The sequence below is a fragment of the Globicephala melas genome, chromosome 8, assembly GCF_963455315.2.
Source record: "Globicephala melas chromosome 8, mGloMel1.2, whole genome shotgun sequence".
Taxonomy (NCBI): domain Eukaryota; kingdom Metazoa; phylum Chordata; class Mammalia; order Artiodactyla; family Delphinidae; genus Globicephala; species Globicephala melas.
In genome coordinates, this window is record NC_083321.1 from 64,090,812 (window position 1) to 64,108,388 (window position 17,577).

Consider the following 17,577-nt stretch of genomic DNA (forward strand, 5'->3'; position numbering starts at 1 on the left):
GTATAGTTGATTTATAATGTTGTGTTGATTTCTGCTGTATAGCAAAGTGATTCCATTATACATATATAATACATACACATTCTTTTTCGTATTCTTTTCCATTATGGTTTATCATAGGGTATTGAATATAGTTCCCTGGGCTCTACAGTAGGACAGGAAGCCCATTTGCTTAAGTGGATTATTTAAAGAGCTAGTGGGAGGCTTCATTCCTACTTCCACCTTTCGATGACAGCTATTCAGGACTCAGCACTACATATACTAACATCATTTAATAGGACAACCACGTCTTGAACCTTAACCATGTAGGGTGTCATTCCCAGCAAAACACAACAACGTATTTACAATCTCAGACCTGGTCTACAGAGAACAGTCACCACTGAGCTTCTCACTGAAGCTGCCATACCTCTCTGGGGACATTCCTTATTGCTTTAGTGAAGGGAGTGTCTTCTGGACTCTCCTGGGAAACGAAATCAACCTGTCGTTTCTCTGACGTTACAGAATAAATACATTATAACATGCCCACCTCTCTGAGACCTTGTTACTCTTCTCCAGTGCTTTGCCAAGGTAGTTCTGGCAACTTCACATCATTTATTTTAGGCTAACATCCTTTCCAAGCTTCAAGGAGCTATTCCAGTAGCACATTGGGATCAGCTCCAAGTATACTTGCCAGAATGTTAAAAATTAACTCATGAAAGAGTGCTCTCACAGAAATAATGATCTGGTCTTACATTCTGTCCTCCCTGATCTAGCATCTCAAGACCAATTCCTCCGAATGTTTTCCAGATACTACTAGCATTTATTAGCCAGGTTCTGTAGTTCACTTGATTAATCATCCATTTCATGCTACAACATAGATCATACTTTTCCACTCAGGTCATACTGAGACTTGATCCTAATTATTGGTCTAGAAGCAATGAGGGGAGATGGGAGCAGAGCTTGAGAAGGGAAACATCACTATATAAAACATCCTACTGAGCTGAGGCTTTAACATGGTAATTGACTGTTCTCCAACTGGAAAGGGTAAGGGCCTCTTTTTCTGGAGCAGAGTTTCAGAAGATTCTCTGGGTTCAAGACTCTTAAGAGCATCTACCCAAATATCTCCTCCAGTGTTTCAGTGTCTGACTCTTTCTCTATAAAGATCCTGATTATAGTGGAGAAGACTTGCTAGCTCTGTGAATTCGGCCTCCTTTATAATTCCACTTTTCCTAAAATTAAATCTTAGGCCTGATTTTCAGCATGGTCTATCCTGTAGCTGAAGGAAACGAAGGTCATTTTGATTGTTGCTTGGAGGTCTTTAAATTTTTACACCAGATCTTGAGTTGAGTGTTGGCTGACCCAAGTCTGTAATTCTTTTCCCTATGGAGTTTTATGGAAGTTAGCTCTGCAATCTCATGTCTTTCAAATACAAGAGCAATAGGATTTTACATCTGTCTGTATTCCATCCCAATCCACCTCATGAGAGTCTTAGTAATTATGGTGCTATAGCCTGCCAGGGATTAGCTCCCCTACATTATCCACCAGCAAGGGGGTCCCTGCTACCACCTGGTAGTGAATCATTCAGTTCAAACGCTGGTATTGAGGATCTGCTTCCTAAACCACCTCTGTCCCAACTAACTTAGGCGAGGTTTGGGTTCCCATAGAAGACCCTGAAACAGGATTTGAGTGAAAGTAGTTTATTTGGAAAGTGACCTAGGAAGCACCAGTAGAGGAGTGCGGAAGTGAGGAAAGAAGGAAATGAAGCCAGTAAAGGTTGCAGCAGGTGGGAAGGTTTCCCCTGTGGGAACCAAGGACCATTAGTACCACTGGGGTTGTCTAAGAGGCTGCATAGAGCATGCCTCAGAACTGGTCTTCCCAAGAGACAAAGAACCTAAGGTATTCACCCCCCAGTCCCTGCTATCATTGGTTTTGGGCTGCTCTGGAGACATTAACTCACTGGCCTGCCTGCCTCATGCGTCAAGAGCTCCAGAGGCCAGAGAATGCCCTTAGGGAAAGGGTCACAAAGACAAATAATAGGAAGCTGTGTGGTTGGTACTTATGGAAACAATGACTGCCAAGATAATAAGGAGAGGATACCCCCAAAACATCTGTTCCAAAGCTCCTGTGAGTGCATTATGAATATTAATGAAAAATAGTGCCTTTAAACAGTAGTAGCTACCTGCAGCATACCTGCACCACAGCCATTGTGTAAAGCAAGATATCACCATGCATAGTTTAGTTGTTTCTCTGTATGTTGATTAGCTTGGCACCTTTCCTGACCAGAATATATGAGGATATATTCCTCTGCTTAACCAAAAATGTGTATATGTACTGCTTGCTTTCCTGACCTAAATGCCAATGTGAACTGCAGACATAGATGCTTTGAATTCATCTCCGTTTTAATAGTACCACTCCTTTAAGTGCATATTTTGCATCTTTTTGGAAATTAAATTTTAGAAATGGGTCTTGAGAACTATGGACACACAGTCAACAAAAAAGTTTAGAATACTAAGAAACTTAAAGCACTTGCAGAAATAAGGAAACAGCATCTTTTAATGTTTTATTTTCACTTGTGAAAATATATATAATATGTATGACACGCACAGAAGAGTCCCACAGCTTGAGTGGGACTAAAAGAGAAAGCTAAAAGAAAGGCACATACCAGGGGCAGTCTTTTCATAAAGTTTTCAGTTAAACCAACATTCAGGGCATGGCAAGGGACAGTAAAAGCAACAAAAGCACAGGAAGCCTGTGTACATGGCTCTGAAGAGCTAAATCAGAGACAACTTTAGGTCTGTTGAGAATTGAGGTCATCTCTGGAGAAAATACTGTTTCTACTTAGTAGGCCTGTCAGACCAGCAGAGGATGTACTGAAATCTGAACAAAGACACCAGGGGCAAAGTGAAAACCGATGCTTAACTTGACAGCTAGCCTGTTCCTCTCCCCCTTCTCTTTCAGACCTGAGGCCTTGGCTGACTCAAAGAAGCAAATCACCGGGCCGACTCTGGCCCTGCACAATTATGGTCAGCTACAAGACAGAATTTTGTAACAGACTAAATATTTTAAAAGCTTGTAAACACTGTGCTGATGCTGAGAAAAACATAGAAAGAACATTTGCTATTTCTCTTAGAGGAAAGATACAGGCACAGATCTTTGGCTTTGCCCCAGATGTATCCCTATCCTGATATTTGCCCAAAACGGTAGGAACTGAGACACAATTCATGAGATGATTGGATCACTTCCATCATACGCCAGCATAGGAGCCTACTAGTATTTAGCACAGCTGGAGCAGCTGACAACCCTGGGAGATGTGAGATGGGGCTTCACGATGTCAGGCTGAATGGATTCCATCAGGTCACACTCGTTCGCAAGTATATGTTTCACCAGGCATCTGGAAGCTTCATCAATGTTGATATTTTCCTAAGGGGAGAAAACAGCTCTTATTATTCAATATTCTACAACGATGCTATGGCAGAGATTTATATGAGACAAAAGGGCAGTATTTAAATATCTCTTCCTACACCCTATCCATGCATCCTCTTTCTATTCCCTTCACTCTCATTTATTACCTCTAAGAACTTTACTCTTTAGTCCTTCACAAAAGTGAAGTATGTATTTGTTTTGTCACTTAGGAGGAATAGTGTTTGGTGGGCTCACTTAGTAGACTGAATTTAAGTTAGAGGGCAATTTTCTTATTTTGACATACTCTTACATTATAGAATAATATTGTAGAAGACACGGTAAGTCTTCAATGTAAATTAGGTTCATAATTGCACTCTGCCACATACTACTTTTGTGAACTTGATATGAAACAGGAATAATAAGACACCTCTTGCAGCAGTCATTAGTGGTTTCACAAGTACTTCTGGCTTTCTGCCTTCCAGTCAAATGGTAGGAGTGCCCTGCTCTGACCTCTTTGAAGTTAGGCATGGACACGTGACTCTCATGGGACAATGAAATGGGAGGATAAATGATGTGTCTCATTTTCACTTTCGTGTAGAAGCAATAAGAGACAATGCTCAATTCACCATGTTCTTTTCTCCCTGCTTCTGCAAACATGGAAAGCACAGAGATGGAAATTCTCTTGGTCTAAGTCTATGAATGAGGTTCAAAAAGAACCAAGTATCCTATGATGATTCATGTAGGATGAATGAGAATTATGACTTTAAGCCACTGAGATTTGGGGTTGTTTATTACTGTGACATTACTTAGACAATCCAGGTGGACATAACTCTTCAAAGAAAAATATGAAATCAGAAATATGAATCTAGTTTCAAGAATGAACTAAGCTTCAACTTGGAGAAAATATGGAGCAAACCTTTGAATCTAAACTATATTGTTTCATTCTTGGGAATCCATTCCATGGCAATAAAAGCATTTGTGCCTCGGGAAAGATGTACAAGAATGTTTATTGTAGAAATTTTCATAACCAATAAAGAAAGAAAACAGAAAAACTGGAAAAGCTGAGGACGCTCATGAACAGGAATGGAATACACACAACGTGGAATATTATGCAATCGCAGAACATGGATGAACCTTGAAAACATCATGCTAAGTGAAAGAAGCCAGTCACGAAGGACCACATATTGTACGATTCATTTACATGAAATGTCCAAAATAGGCAAATCGAAGGAGACAGAAAACAGATTGTTGGTGGTTGGCTAGGGCCGGGTGGGGAGAGGGGTTGTAGGGAATTGGAGTGATTGCTAGTGGATGCAGGGTGGGTGGCGTTTCCTTTTGGAGTCATGAAAATGTTCTAAAATTGGTTGTGGTGATGCCTGCACAACTCTGGATATACTAAAAACCATTGGATTGTACACCTTAAAGGGGTGAATTGTACGGCATATGAATTACATCTCAATAGAGTTATAGGAAAAGAATGAGATTACTGGGTCAAATATATATATATAGTTTATTCAGTAACTATAGATTAAGTTGCCTTTTCTCTGTTAGTCAGAAAACTGAGAAATAAGGAATATTTACTACTAATATACTAAACAAAAAACCTTGATCTCTTGTAAAGTCAGATTGACTGTCTTTATCACAATTTGTAGAACTTCTCTGATGTGTCTCCTTATATTCAATGGAAAGAGAGAACGACATTTTTGTCAAATTGTTTTGCCCCAAGGCCTTGTTGCCCAATCTGAAGTATAACTACTTATACCTAATTTTTGTATGCATGTCAGCGTTGCTGATATATTTTGAGATCATTGCGTGAAATCATATTACATGGAAGATGTATTGCATGAAATCATATTACATGGAAAATGTAAGAGGTAGTGATGTTTTCCAAAGGTATCTATGGCTAATGCAATTAGGTGTAAATATTCATTAGCACATTTCCGATCATTCAAGCCCAACCCTGAGCTCACTTGCTATGAAAGCTTAAGGTAACTTTTCAAGTTCCAGAAATAACAAACCTCTCCCATTTACAGAGCCTTAATAAAAATTCCTCTGAGGGTTTCTAAATCTAAAACAAGGTGAAGCTCTGGTTGCTTTTTTGTTTGTTTGTGATGTTGCTGTTACTCGTTTTTATACCAGACCAGAATTCACGTCTCTGAGCTTCCCTTTCCTCATCTGTATGACGTTCTCGATGAGAATACTTATCTAATAAAAAATTGCTTTTCTTTATGGGATGCAGGGGTTATTGGTGCTTTCACAGTGCTGGGCACTTCATATACATAATCCTATTTAAACCCATTTAAAGCCCTATAAGACAAGGATTCGTTTTTTGTTCTTATTTATTCCGTTGTTATTGTTGGGGTAGAGGTGAGAGTGACCTTTCTCCCTTCAGCTGAAGTATCTGCCTTACGCCATGGAAACCAGTCCATAGAGAGTAACCATACTTCTGCCCTCTTCCCATCACCCATGCTCACCATGGCTTCTGTCACTCTTCTCCCTAGTATCAGGCCCAGGGATCACATTGAAACTACCTGCTCCCAGGAAGTAATCTGACGTAGGCAGAGTCTGGATCTTTGGGACAGACCCAGGTCAATGCTTTGCTCTCAGGTCCAGCCACTTGTTTACGTGATCAGTTAGAAGCCTGGCCCATGGTCTTCCACTGCCTCTTATTCAAGGAAAGTGGGGAAGTGTAGCCTCACTTAGCCTCCCAGGCCTTGGCCTCTAGGGCCAGCACATCTCACTAAAGAAGCTCTAAATTTGGGTGGTCTGAAGGTGCTTTCCTAGCGTTTAATAAACATATACTTTGATTCTCTTTGCCTATTGCTTGTGTGTTGGGAAACGAGCCCCAAATACCAAACACAGGATATCATCGTATCTGTTTACAGGTAAGAAAACTTAAGTTTAGAGAGATTAAGAGACCTCCCTCACAAAAGCATGCAGCAAATGGGTTTGAGGGCCAAAACTCACACCCAGGTGTTTCTGACATCAAAGCCTGGCTCTTACCGAGCTATATTCCTTTTCAAGACTTTTGAAAATCAAGTGCAATAACAAATAAAAGTTCTTACTACAGGGTTAGGCCCAGTGGATGCAAAATAAATCTTAGTCCCCTTCTCTTTCATAAAGCAAGTTTTAAGCATCAAAAAGGGCCTTCCTTCACATACAAGTTAGATTTGACAGTAGTATATTTAATACCTCCACTCAAATATTAACATCATAGTTAAATAGGGTTTTCTTTCATTAATGTACAAATTGGCAAAATCTACTAACGAAGAGGGTGAAGTGTGGACAAATGAATGAACATCCATCATCATTATGAGAAGGACAACTAAAACCTAAGCCCAATTAGTGGCAGCATAGCAGAATCATTTTAGTAAAAGATAAGATGATGCTGGTGAAATTGTGACCTTTAACCCACTGAGTAAAGGCTGGCTGGTGTTAGGACTAAGGCAGGAGATTACGCAGGATGGTGTTCTGGACCAAGGAAGCCATCAGAACCAAGGAGCGGCTGTACCTGCTTTTAGATTTTATATAGGAACAGGGTAGCAGTCCATGATGACTGAGTCACAGTCATTCAATTAATATTATTTAGAGCCCCACTAAGTATGAGGCATACAAAGATAAAGAGGTTAAAATAAGCTCTGTCCTTGCCTGAGCTTATACTAGCAAGGTAAACAGCAGAGGTATATGGTTGGAAAGGGCATCTGGAGCCGGGTTACTGTAGAGCCTTGAATGCTAAGTTGGCCAGATAGAGTCACTGAGGTTTTTTTGCAACTGAAGTGTCAATAAACACAATCCGATACTAGACAAAACTATATGGACCCTTAGCACTCTTTTTAATTACTTAATCTTTCAGTGAGCACTTAGGAAATACCTATCATGTGTACCGTGGTGCTGGTTGCCATGGCATGCCTATTTCAGATTGGAACCTTCGAGAGGAAGCCAGGAAGAGGAGCAAGTACTTATATTGATCACATGCTTTCTACAAAAGGGTACAATGTATAGTGTCTAGAGGACAGGTCTGAAGCCAAACTCTAATCTCAGCTCCCACTTTCTGCTTGTGTGACCTTGGGAAAACTGTTTCAACCACTCCACTCCACACCTTAGTTTCCTCCTCTGTAAAAAGGGAATCAAGAGATCTGCTTTACAGGCAATTTAAAGTTAATACATGTTAATACTTAGAACATGTGAGACACTTAGAACAGTGAAGGGGATAGGGCCTACATTCAATAAATGTTATCTACATATTCTCCTCACTTAATTATCAGGAGAACATGATAATGTGTGTATTCTATTCCTTCACTTTGCAGCTGAAGAAACTGAGATTGAGTAGGCATAAGTGGCTGGTCCCAAGACACACACTGGTAAGTGGTAGGGCCAGGTGTGAGTCCAGGGAGAACAGTAAACACTAATATTTGCTGTGATCTTTACTATATACTCACTACAAAAAGGCAAGATGTATAGTGTTTACAGCACATGCTTGGAGCCCCTTATCTCAAGTCCCCCTAAATATTTCCCCCAAATAAATAAAGGAACACAGTATGGGCAGGGTGTGTGTTTCCAGCATTAAAAGGGTAAGAAAGGGCTTCCCTGGTGGCGCAGTGGTTGAGAGTCCGCCTGCCGATGCAGGGGACACGGGGTCGTGCCCCGGTCCGGGAAGATCCCACATGCCGCGGAGCGGCTGGGCCCGTGAGCCATGGCCGCTGAGCCTGCGCATCCGGAGCCTGCGCGTCCGGAGCCTGTGCTCCGCAACGGGAGAGGCCACAACAGTGAGAGGCCCGCGTACCGCAAAAAAAAAAAAAAAAAAAAAGGGTAAGAAGTTGCAGTCAGGGCCTCAGGCAAGGCTACTTTGCATTGCTGGTCCTTCTGTCTTTCTGTACACCACTGCTGAAATCACAGCCAAGACTTCGGCTAGGAGAAGGAATAGCAATACAGAACTAACTTCCCTCTCCCCTTCTGTGCAAAGTGAGCATGAATAATCAAACCCTGCCTGAAAAAACCATAGGTTTGGACCTTTTGGGCAATTAGATTCCATTATAATTGATCGTGCTACGTGGCAGCCAAGCAGACAAGCCCACATTTTCTAGGTGACTGTTAAGAAGCAGAGCTGCTGGTACAAGTGCAAAATACTACCTGGGAATTTTTATTGATGTTTATTCTAGAGAGCTGTAATAACACCTCCAGGAGCATCTTTTGCTGTAAAGGTAAATTATACATCCTCTGGCTTTCAAGACACGCACACTTAGACTGAATCTGACTGTGATTTATTCACATATTTGCAATATGACAAGATGGGCTATTGTGCTGACTACTTTAGGTTGATGTGTGCTCATGTTTATGTCTCTGCTCAGAATCTTTTAATTTATATCAATAAGCATGCCTGAGAAATAAGCTTAAAATGCCTAACAAAGCCTTTTAGTAAAAACAAATGGTAGTAACTACCGGAGTATTCTTGTGTCTACTCCCAGCTGGGCATATAGCAGGTGCTTTACTTATGAGACATTGTTCTCATCCAATCCTCACGAAAATCTATTTAAGAACTAATAGCCATATTTTAAAGGTAAGGAAACTTTAACCTTGAACAAGGTTGAGTAACTTAACCAGAGCGGAACAAGATCTCAGTCAATCTGTCATTCCAACCAAGAGCGCCCTAACTGCACTTTCTACTCTGCTCCCATTACATGGCCATACCTCCAAGGATTAAAACAGATATTAAGGGGCTTCCCTGGTGGCGCAGTGGTTGAGAATCTGCCTGCTAATGCAGGGGACACGGGTTCGAGCCCTGGTCTGGGAGGATCCCACATGCCGCGGAGCAACTAGGCCCGTGAGCCACAATGACTGAGCCTGCGTGTCTGGAGCCTGTGCTCCGCAATAGGAGAGGCCACGATAGTGAGAGGCCCGCGCACCGCGATGAAGAGTGGCCCCCGCTTGCCACAACTAGAGAAAGCCCTCGCACAGAAACGAAGACCCAACACAGCAAAAATAAAACAAATAAATAATTTTTTAAAAAAAAACAGATATTAAAATAGTTTTATTTCTAAATCAGTAGTTCTCAGTCCTGGCTGCATATTCAAGTCACTTGGAGAGTTCAAAAAAATCTATTACCAGGACCCTCCTCCCAGACATTGGTCTGGGATGAGGCCCAGCATAAGCATTTTTTTAAAGATCTTCCACTTCTTTAAAATGTGCATCCAATAAAAAGAACGAAATAATGCCATTTGCAGCAACATGGATGGACCTAGAGATTGTCATACTGAGTGAAGCAAGTCAGACAGAGAAAGACAAATATCATATGATATCACCTATATGTGGAATCTAAAAAAATGGTACAAATGAACATATTTACAAAACAGGAATAGAGTCACAGATGTAGAAAACAATCTTACGGTTACCGGGGGGAAAGGGGTGGGGAGGGATAAATTAGGAGATTGGGATTGACATATACACACTACTATATATAACATAGATAACTATTAAGGACCTACTGTATAGCACAGGGAACTCTACTCAAGACTATGACCTATATGGAAAATGTCTAAAAAAGAGTGAGTATAGGTATATGTATAACTGATTCACCGTGCTGTACAGCAGAAACTAACACAGCATTTTAAATCAACTATACTCCAATAAAAATTTTTTAAAATGTGCATCCAGATTTGAGACACACTCATATAATTAAGAAGGCCTTGAAAGATGCTCCTTTTTATTTCAATTGTGAACTCTCCGGAAATAACATTTAATACAGTGATTTTAAGCTGTGGTGACTCGGATCTTCCCAGAGAAGAAGGCATATAAAACTATCTGAGGTCTTGTGTACGTGTCAGTTTTTTAATTAGCTCTTCAGAACATCTGTCTGGTGGCAAATTATTTAATCTCTGACCCCCGGTGCCAGACAGCAAAAACATCCCAGCAGAAAACCTTCACATCTGCCTAGTTAGAAGCTGGCAGAGAATTCACCCTCCCGTAATCTTTCCAAATACAGCAACCTCCAACATAACACCAAGTGTACCAGAAGCTCTGAGGTTAGGGCACTAAATTCCTCAGCCCTGTGAAATTTTAATTAGAGAAGGTGGCCCACTAGATAATAACACCAGTGTAAGAAGGCTCACACAGAACAGGTGTTCTGAAAATACTTTCTCTAAGAAGATTCAGCACTCGTTTATGGAGCACGTAAGTGCCAAGCCTTTTGCTAGCTCTCATTTACCGTAGTTCAAGTCTAATGTGGGGCAAGCACAGTGGACACCTTTAGTTTTGTCTGTACGGCACTCTTTTCCTCCCTTATCTCCCATATCACTCCTCCTTTCCTTTGGGTAACTGCTTCCTCCCATTGGCAATCATGAGCTTCTGCTGGGCCTCCTCCACACTGAGTCCTATATCTCAGACATCGTTCTCAGAAGCTGGCACTTCATTTACTCTTCAAAATAAAGCCAAGGTGGGAGGTACTGCCCTTATTTGACAGAACAGGAAAGTGAGGTTCAGAGAAGCTAATGACAGACTCAAGGTCTCAGCGAGAGTAAGGGGCGAAATCGGGCTCCCAATCCAATCCTCAAAGGTTCTATATTTTCTCTTCTTCTTCTCCTTGCTGATGTCTTAAAGTCTCTGGCCAACAGTTGGTAAGTGCCCAAGCGAAGGTCTACCTAAATCCAGAGCCCGTGGTTTTGCACTTTGTCACACTTCTTCATGAAAGGAAGACAGACGTAGAGAGTGTGATTCAGACAAACCAGGTCCTAATCATGTCCTATTATCTGAAAGCTACCAGACTTCAGTCTATCTAATGGGCACTGGGAAGGACAGATGGAGCCATGTTGTCTCTGATTTTGACGCAGGATAGAGTCCCATTGTCAGCATGGAGATATGGGAAGGAAGAGGAGAGTTCACAAAATCAACTCCAAAGACTGTGTCCCTCTGACAATGCCTCCCCCATCCCCACCATCGCCCTAGCTCAGTCCCTGTCCTTTACACACTAGATGTCAAAGTCCATCTCACACCCTCTTTTCCCCCTCTTCTCTACAGTCCCAGGGCCACCTACATTAAAACTCTCTTCCCTTATCTCCTTCTCACCACTCTAGCAGCATCTGGAACTCCACTTCAGCCGTAGAGCATCTCCAGACTTAGAGAGAACCACCCAATATTAAAGAGGGAGGGAAATTAGACATCACTAATTCAACCTGCTATTTTTTTTTTTTTTTTTTTTTGCGGTATGCGGGCCTCTCACTGTTGTGGCCTCTCCCGTTGCGGAGCACAGGCTCCGGACGCGCAGGTTCAGCAGCCATGGCTCATGGGCCCAGCCGCTCCGCGGCATGTGGGATCTTCCCGGACCGGGGCACGAACCCGTGTCCCCTGCATCGGCAGGCGGACTCTCAACCACTGTGCCACCAGGGAAGCCCTAACCTGCTATATTTGATGCATCAGGAAACTAAGGCAACAGAGAAGGAAAGTGACTTGCCTAGCATCACACAGGCTACCTCTTAGTTCTTGCTGCTTGCACAACGCTTTGCTTCTAGAAACATTATCTCTTCTGAGTAGCCATCTCTCAGCACTCTGAAATGTATCTGAAATGTATCTGAAATGCTTGGCACTTTCCACCCACCTGGCACTTACCAATGACTCATAACTGCCTGTTGTCATTCTGTTTGTGTTCCCGGTTCCCAGTACAGAGCCTAGTGTAATAAGAGAACTCTAAACAACGTTACCAAAATTAGCTGATACCTGTTGATAACTTTTTATAGGCCAGGTACCTTTTAAGTGCTTTAACTGTATTAACTAAGTCAATCCTCATGAAAACTCAGGTGAAGAAACTGAGGTACAGAGAGGTTAAAATTTTTTCCCAGGGCTACACAGCCAGCAAGTCAAACTTTTGGCACCTGATTCTCTAGCCCATGCTCAGCCACTACTATGACCCCAGAAAGTTCCAGAGCTCTTAAATGGCAAAGCAAGACTCAAACCCAGAGCCCCTGGTCTTATCCTACTGTGTCATACTCCTCTCTATAAATGTTTGCTGAAGGAATGAAGACTGAAGTCTCATCTCAAAAAGAGAATAAAGAATAAACATAAGTGTAAAAACTATCATTTAGCCTGATTTAATAAACCCTATTAATAAAGACAAAAGCCTTCAGTCAAAATACTTTCTCATTCATCAGTTTGAGAAGATAAATGGCCCACTAGACACAAAATGTTAATAGTAATAACTGCTGACATTTATTGTACACTTACCATGGAAACTTCACTCAGGTCCTATGCATGTACACTTCATATATAAATAATCTCATTAACCTTAGTACACCATGGGAGGTGGGCATACTATTAACCTGTTTTACAGATTAGAAAACTGAAACACATATAGGATAAGCTACTTAGCCACAGTAATGGCTGGACTTAATCCAAAGTCATATTTATGGAATGCTAACTACGAGAAGAAAGTACGCTTTACAATTCATTTTTACTGTGATTAAATGTTTTCATTCTGACACCTCTATGTGCCAAATCCAAGAACTGAGACTAGAACATTGCTGTCCCAGGAAGTGACGGAAAGAGAATAAGCTTTGGAGTCAAGCTTTGAAACTTGGTTGCCACTTACTGCAGGACCAAGGGCAAGACCAAATCCTGAGACTTCCCTGCTTAATCTGTAAAATGAGGTTAATGACAACTACACTTCACAGGGTACGTGTTGGAATTAAATGTTACACACAGATGAAGCACCTAGACATTACATATACATCCTCAGATGAATACATGCTCCCTTCTTTTGTCTGCTTCTCTTCACCTTCTCTCTTTAAGTCATTCTTCAGTGATCACCTCTCATAAGAAGTTGCCTCTAACTCCCCCAGACTGCGTCAAGAAACACTCTATTCGGGAATCTATCACTGGTCAATATGTAACAGCTCCTTTGTCTGTATCTTCACAGCACAGGGGGCTACTAGGGGCCTTATTGCTGTGGCCTAGTGTCTAGGGCAGTGCCTGCAGGAAGTAGGCACCTGGAATATACTGGGTAAACGAACGAACAAATGAATAAATGAATGGATGGATGGATGAACCAATCAATGAGGTCCTCAGAAGTGTAACAAGTTCAGGTTTCAACCTAAAAATAATTTCAGATGTGGGTGATTTCTGTAGGGAGTGAAAAGGAAAACATATTCACAACAGAATTTACTTAACAAGTCAAACTGCCTGTTCTTATCTTGTTTTCCAGCTATGATTTGACACCATTCTTTTTTTTTTTTTTTTTTTTTTTTTGCGGTACGCGGGCCTCTCACTGCTGTGGCCTCTCCCGTTGCGGAGCACAGGCTCCGGACGCGCAGGCTCAGCGGCCATGGCTCACAGGCCCAGCTGCTCCACGGCATGTGGGATCTTCCCGGACCAGGGCATGAACCCGTGTCCCCTGCATCGGCAGGCGGACTCCCAACCACTGCGCCACCAGGGAAGCCCTGACACCATTCTTTTTAGGTAAAACGAAGGAAGACTGACTGAACCAGTTTATAAAAATTGAGCTGAACTGCTAAACGCTTTGCAATTGAGAGGACCTACATTGGAGTACTGATTTCACTCTTTTAAAAATAATTCTTCATATCTTGTTGCTTCAAAAATGATTTCAGGTCCTGGGAAGATGGCGGAAGAGTAAGACGCGAAGATCACCTTCCTCCCCACAGATACACCAGAAATACATCTACACGTGGAACAACTCCTACAGAACACCTACTGAACGCTGGCAGAAGACCTCAGACCTCCCAAAAGGAGAGGGGATTAAGAGCACTGCTTAAAGGAGCTCCAGAGACGGGTGCGAGCCGCGGCTAACAGCGCGGACCCCAGAGACGGGCATGAGACACTAAGGCTGCTGCTGCCACCACCAAGAAGCCTGTGTGCGAGCACAGGTCACTATCCACACCCCTCTTCCGGGGAGCCTGTGCAGCCGGCCACTGCCAGGGTCCCGGGATCCAGCGACAACTACCCCGGGAGAACGCACGGCGCGCCTCAGACTGGTGCAACGTCCCGACGGCCTCTGCCGCCGCAGGCTCGCCCCGCATCATGCCCCTGCCCCCACCCCCTGGCCTGAGTGAGCCAGAGCCCCCGAGTCAGCGGCTCCTTTAACCCCGTCCTGTCTGAGTGAAAAACAGATGCCCTCCAGCGACCTACACACAGAGGCGGGGCCAAATCCAAAGCTGAGCCCCAGGAGCTGTGTGAACAAAGAAGAGAAAGGGAAATCCCTCCCAGCAGCCTCAGAAGCAGCAGATTAAAGCTCCACAGTCAACTTGATGTGCCCTGCATCTGTGGAATACCTGAATACACAACGAATCATCCCAAATTGAGGAGGTGGACTTTGAGACCAAGATTTATTATTTTTTCCCCTTTTACTCTTTTTGTGAGTGAGTGTGTATGGGTATGCTTCTGTGTGAGATATTGTCTGTATAGCTTTGCTTTCACCATTTGTCCTAGGGTTCTATCTGTCCATTTTTTTGTTTTGACTTTTTAAAAAATTTTTTTTCTTATTTTTTATTTTAATAACTTTATTTTATCTTACTTTATTTTATTTTACCCTCTTTCTTTTTTTCTTTCTACTTTTTCTCCCTTTTATTCTGAGCTGTGTGGATGAAAGGCTTTTGGTGCTCCAGCCAGGAGTCAGTGCTGCACCTCTGAGGTGGGAGAGCCAACTTCAGGACACTGGTCCACAAGAGACCTCCCAGCTCCACGTAATATCAAATGGCGAAAATCTCCCAGAGATCTCCATCTCAACGCCAGCACCCAGCTTCACTCAACAACCAGCAAGCTACAGTGCTGGACACCCTATGCCAAACAACTAGCAAGACAGGAACACAACCCCACCCTTTAGCAGAAAGGCTGCCTAAAATCATAATAAGGCCACAGACACCCCAAAACATACCACCAGACGTGGACCTGCCCACCAGAAAGACAAGATCCAGCCTCATCCATCAGAACACAGGCACTAGTCCCCTCCACCACGAAGCCTACATAACCCACTGAACCAACTTTAGCCACTGGGGACAGACATCAAAAGCAATGGGAACTACGAACCTGCAGCCTGCAAAAAGGAGACCCTAAACACAGTAAGATAAGCAAAATGAGAAGACAGAAAAACACACAGCAGATGAAGGAACAAGATGAAAACCCACCAGACCTAACAAATGAAGAGGAAATAGGCAGTCCACCTGAAAAAGAATTCAGAATAATGATAGTAAAGATGATCCAAAATCTGGGAAATAGAATAGACAAAATGCAAGAAACATTTAACAGGGACCTAGAAGAACTAAAGAGGAAACAAGCAACAATGAACAACACAATAATGAAATTAAAAATACTCTAGAAGGGATCAATAGCAGAATAACTGAGGCAGAAGAACAGATAAGTGACCTGGAAGATAAAATAGTGGAAATAACTACTGCAGAGCAGAATAAAGAATGAAAAGAACTGAGGACAGTCTCAGGGACCTCTGGGACAACATCAAACACACCAACATTCGAATTATAGGGGTTCCAGAAGAAGAAGAGAAAAAGAAAGGGACTGAGAAAATATTTGAAGAGATTATAGTTGAAAATTTCCCTAATATGGGAAAGGAAATAGTTAATCAAGTCCAGGAAGCACAGAGAGTCCCATACAGGATAAATCCAAGGAGAAATACGCCAAGACACATAATAACCAAACTGTCAAAAATTAAATACAAAGAAAACATATTAAAAGCAGCAAGGGAAAAACAACAAATAACACACGAGGGAATCCCCATAAGGTTAACAGCTGATCTTTCAGCAGAAACTCTGCAAGCCAGAAGGGACTGGCAGGACATATTTAAAGTGATGAAGGAGAAAAACCTACAATCAAGATTGTTCTACCCAGCATGGATCTCATTCAGATTTGATGGAGAAATTAAAACCTTTACAGACAAGCAAAAGCTGAGAGAGTTCAGCACCACCAAACCAGCTTTACAACAAATGCTAAAGGAACTTCTCTAGGCAAGAAACACAAGAGAAGGAAAAGACCTACAATAACAAACCCAAAACAATTAAGAAAATGGGAATAGGAACATACATATCGATAACTACCTTAAATGTAAATGGATTAAATGCTCCCACCAAAAGACACAGACTGGCTGAATGGATACAAAAACAAGACCCATATACATGCTGTCTACAAGAGACACACTTCAGACCTAGAGACACATACAGACTGAAAGTAAGGGGATGGAAAAGATATTCCATGCAAATGGAAACCAAAAGAAAGCTGGAGTAGCAATTCTCATATCAGACAAGATAGACTTTAAAATAAAGACTATTAGAAGAGACAAAGAAGTACACTACATAATGATCAAGGGATAGATCCAAGAAGAAGATATAACAATTGTAAATATTTATGCACCCAGCATAGGAGCACCTCAATACATAAGGCAAATACTAACAGCCATAAAAGGGGAAATCACCAGTAACACATTCATAGTAGGGGACTTAAACACTCCACTTTCACCAATGGAGAGATCATCCAAAATGAAAATCAATAAGGAAACACAACCTTTAAATGATACATTAAACAAGATGGACTTAATTGATATTTATAGGACATACCATTGAAAAACAAGAGAATACACATTTTTCTCAAGTGCTCATGGAACATTTTCCAGGAGAGATCATATCTTGGGTCACAAATCAAGCCTTGGTAAATTTAAGAAAATTGAAATTGTATCACGTATCTTTTCCGACCACAATGCTATGAGACTACATATCAATTACAGGAAAAGATCTGTAAAAACACAAACACATGGAGGCTAAACAAACACATGGAGGCTAAACAATACACTACTTAATAACGAAGTGATCACTGAAGAAATCAAAGAGGTAATCAAAAAATACCTAGAAACAAATGACAATGGAGACACGACGACCCAAAACCTATGGGATGCAGCAAAAGCAGTTCTAAGAGGGAAGTTTATAGCAATACAATCCTACCTTAAGAAATAGGAAACATCTCGAATAAACAACCTAACCTTGCATCTAAAGCAATTAGAGAAAGAAGAACAAAAAAACCCCAGAGTTAGCAGAAGGAAAGAAATCTTAAAGATCAGATCAGAAATAAATGAAAAAGAAATGAAGGAAACAATAGCAAAGATCAATAAAACTAAAAGCTGGTTCTTTGAGAAGATAAACGAAATTGATAAACCATTAGTGAGACGCATCAAGAAAAAAAGGGAGAAGACTCAAATCA

At 41.8% G+C, this 17,577-nt stretch overlaps 1 protein-coding gene across 1 annotated transcript in view; it reads right to left on the bottom strand.

Moving 5' to 3' along the window:
• Positions 1–2,528: 2,528 nt before the first annotated feature.
• The window catches only part of RAB38 (RAB38, member RAS oncogene family), a 70,154-nt gene continuing 55,105 nt past the window's right edge, over positions 2,529–17,577 (bottom strand). The window contains exon 3 of the mRNA XM_030835859.2: positions 2,529–3,396. Within this exon, the coding sequence (XP_030691719.1) occupies positions 3,244–3,396 (153 nt within the window). The 3' untranslated portion in view covers positions 2,529–3,243. The remainder of the gene's footprint in view (positions 3,397–17,577) is intronic.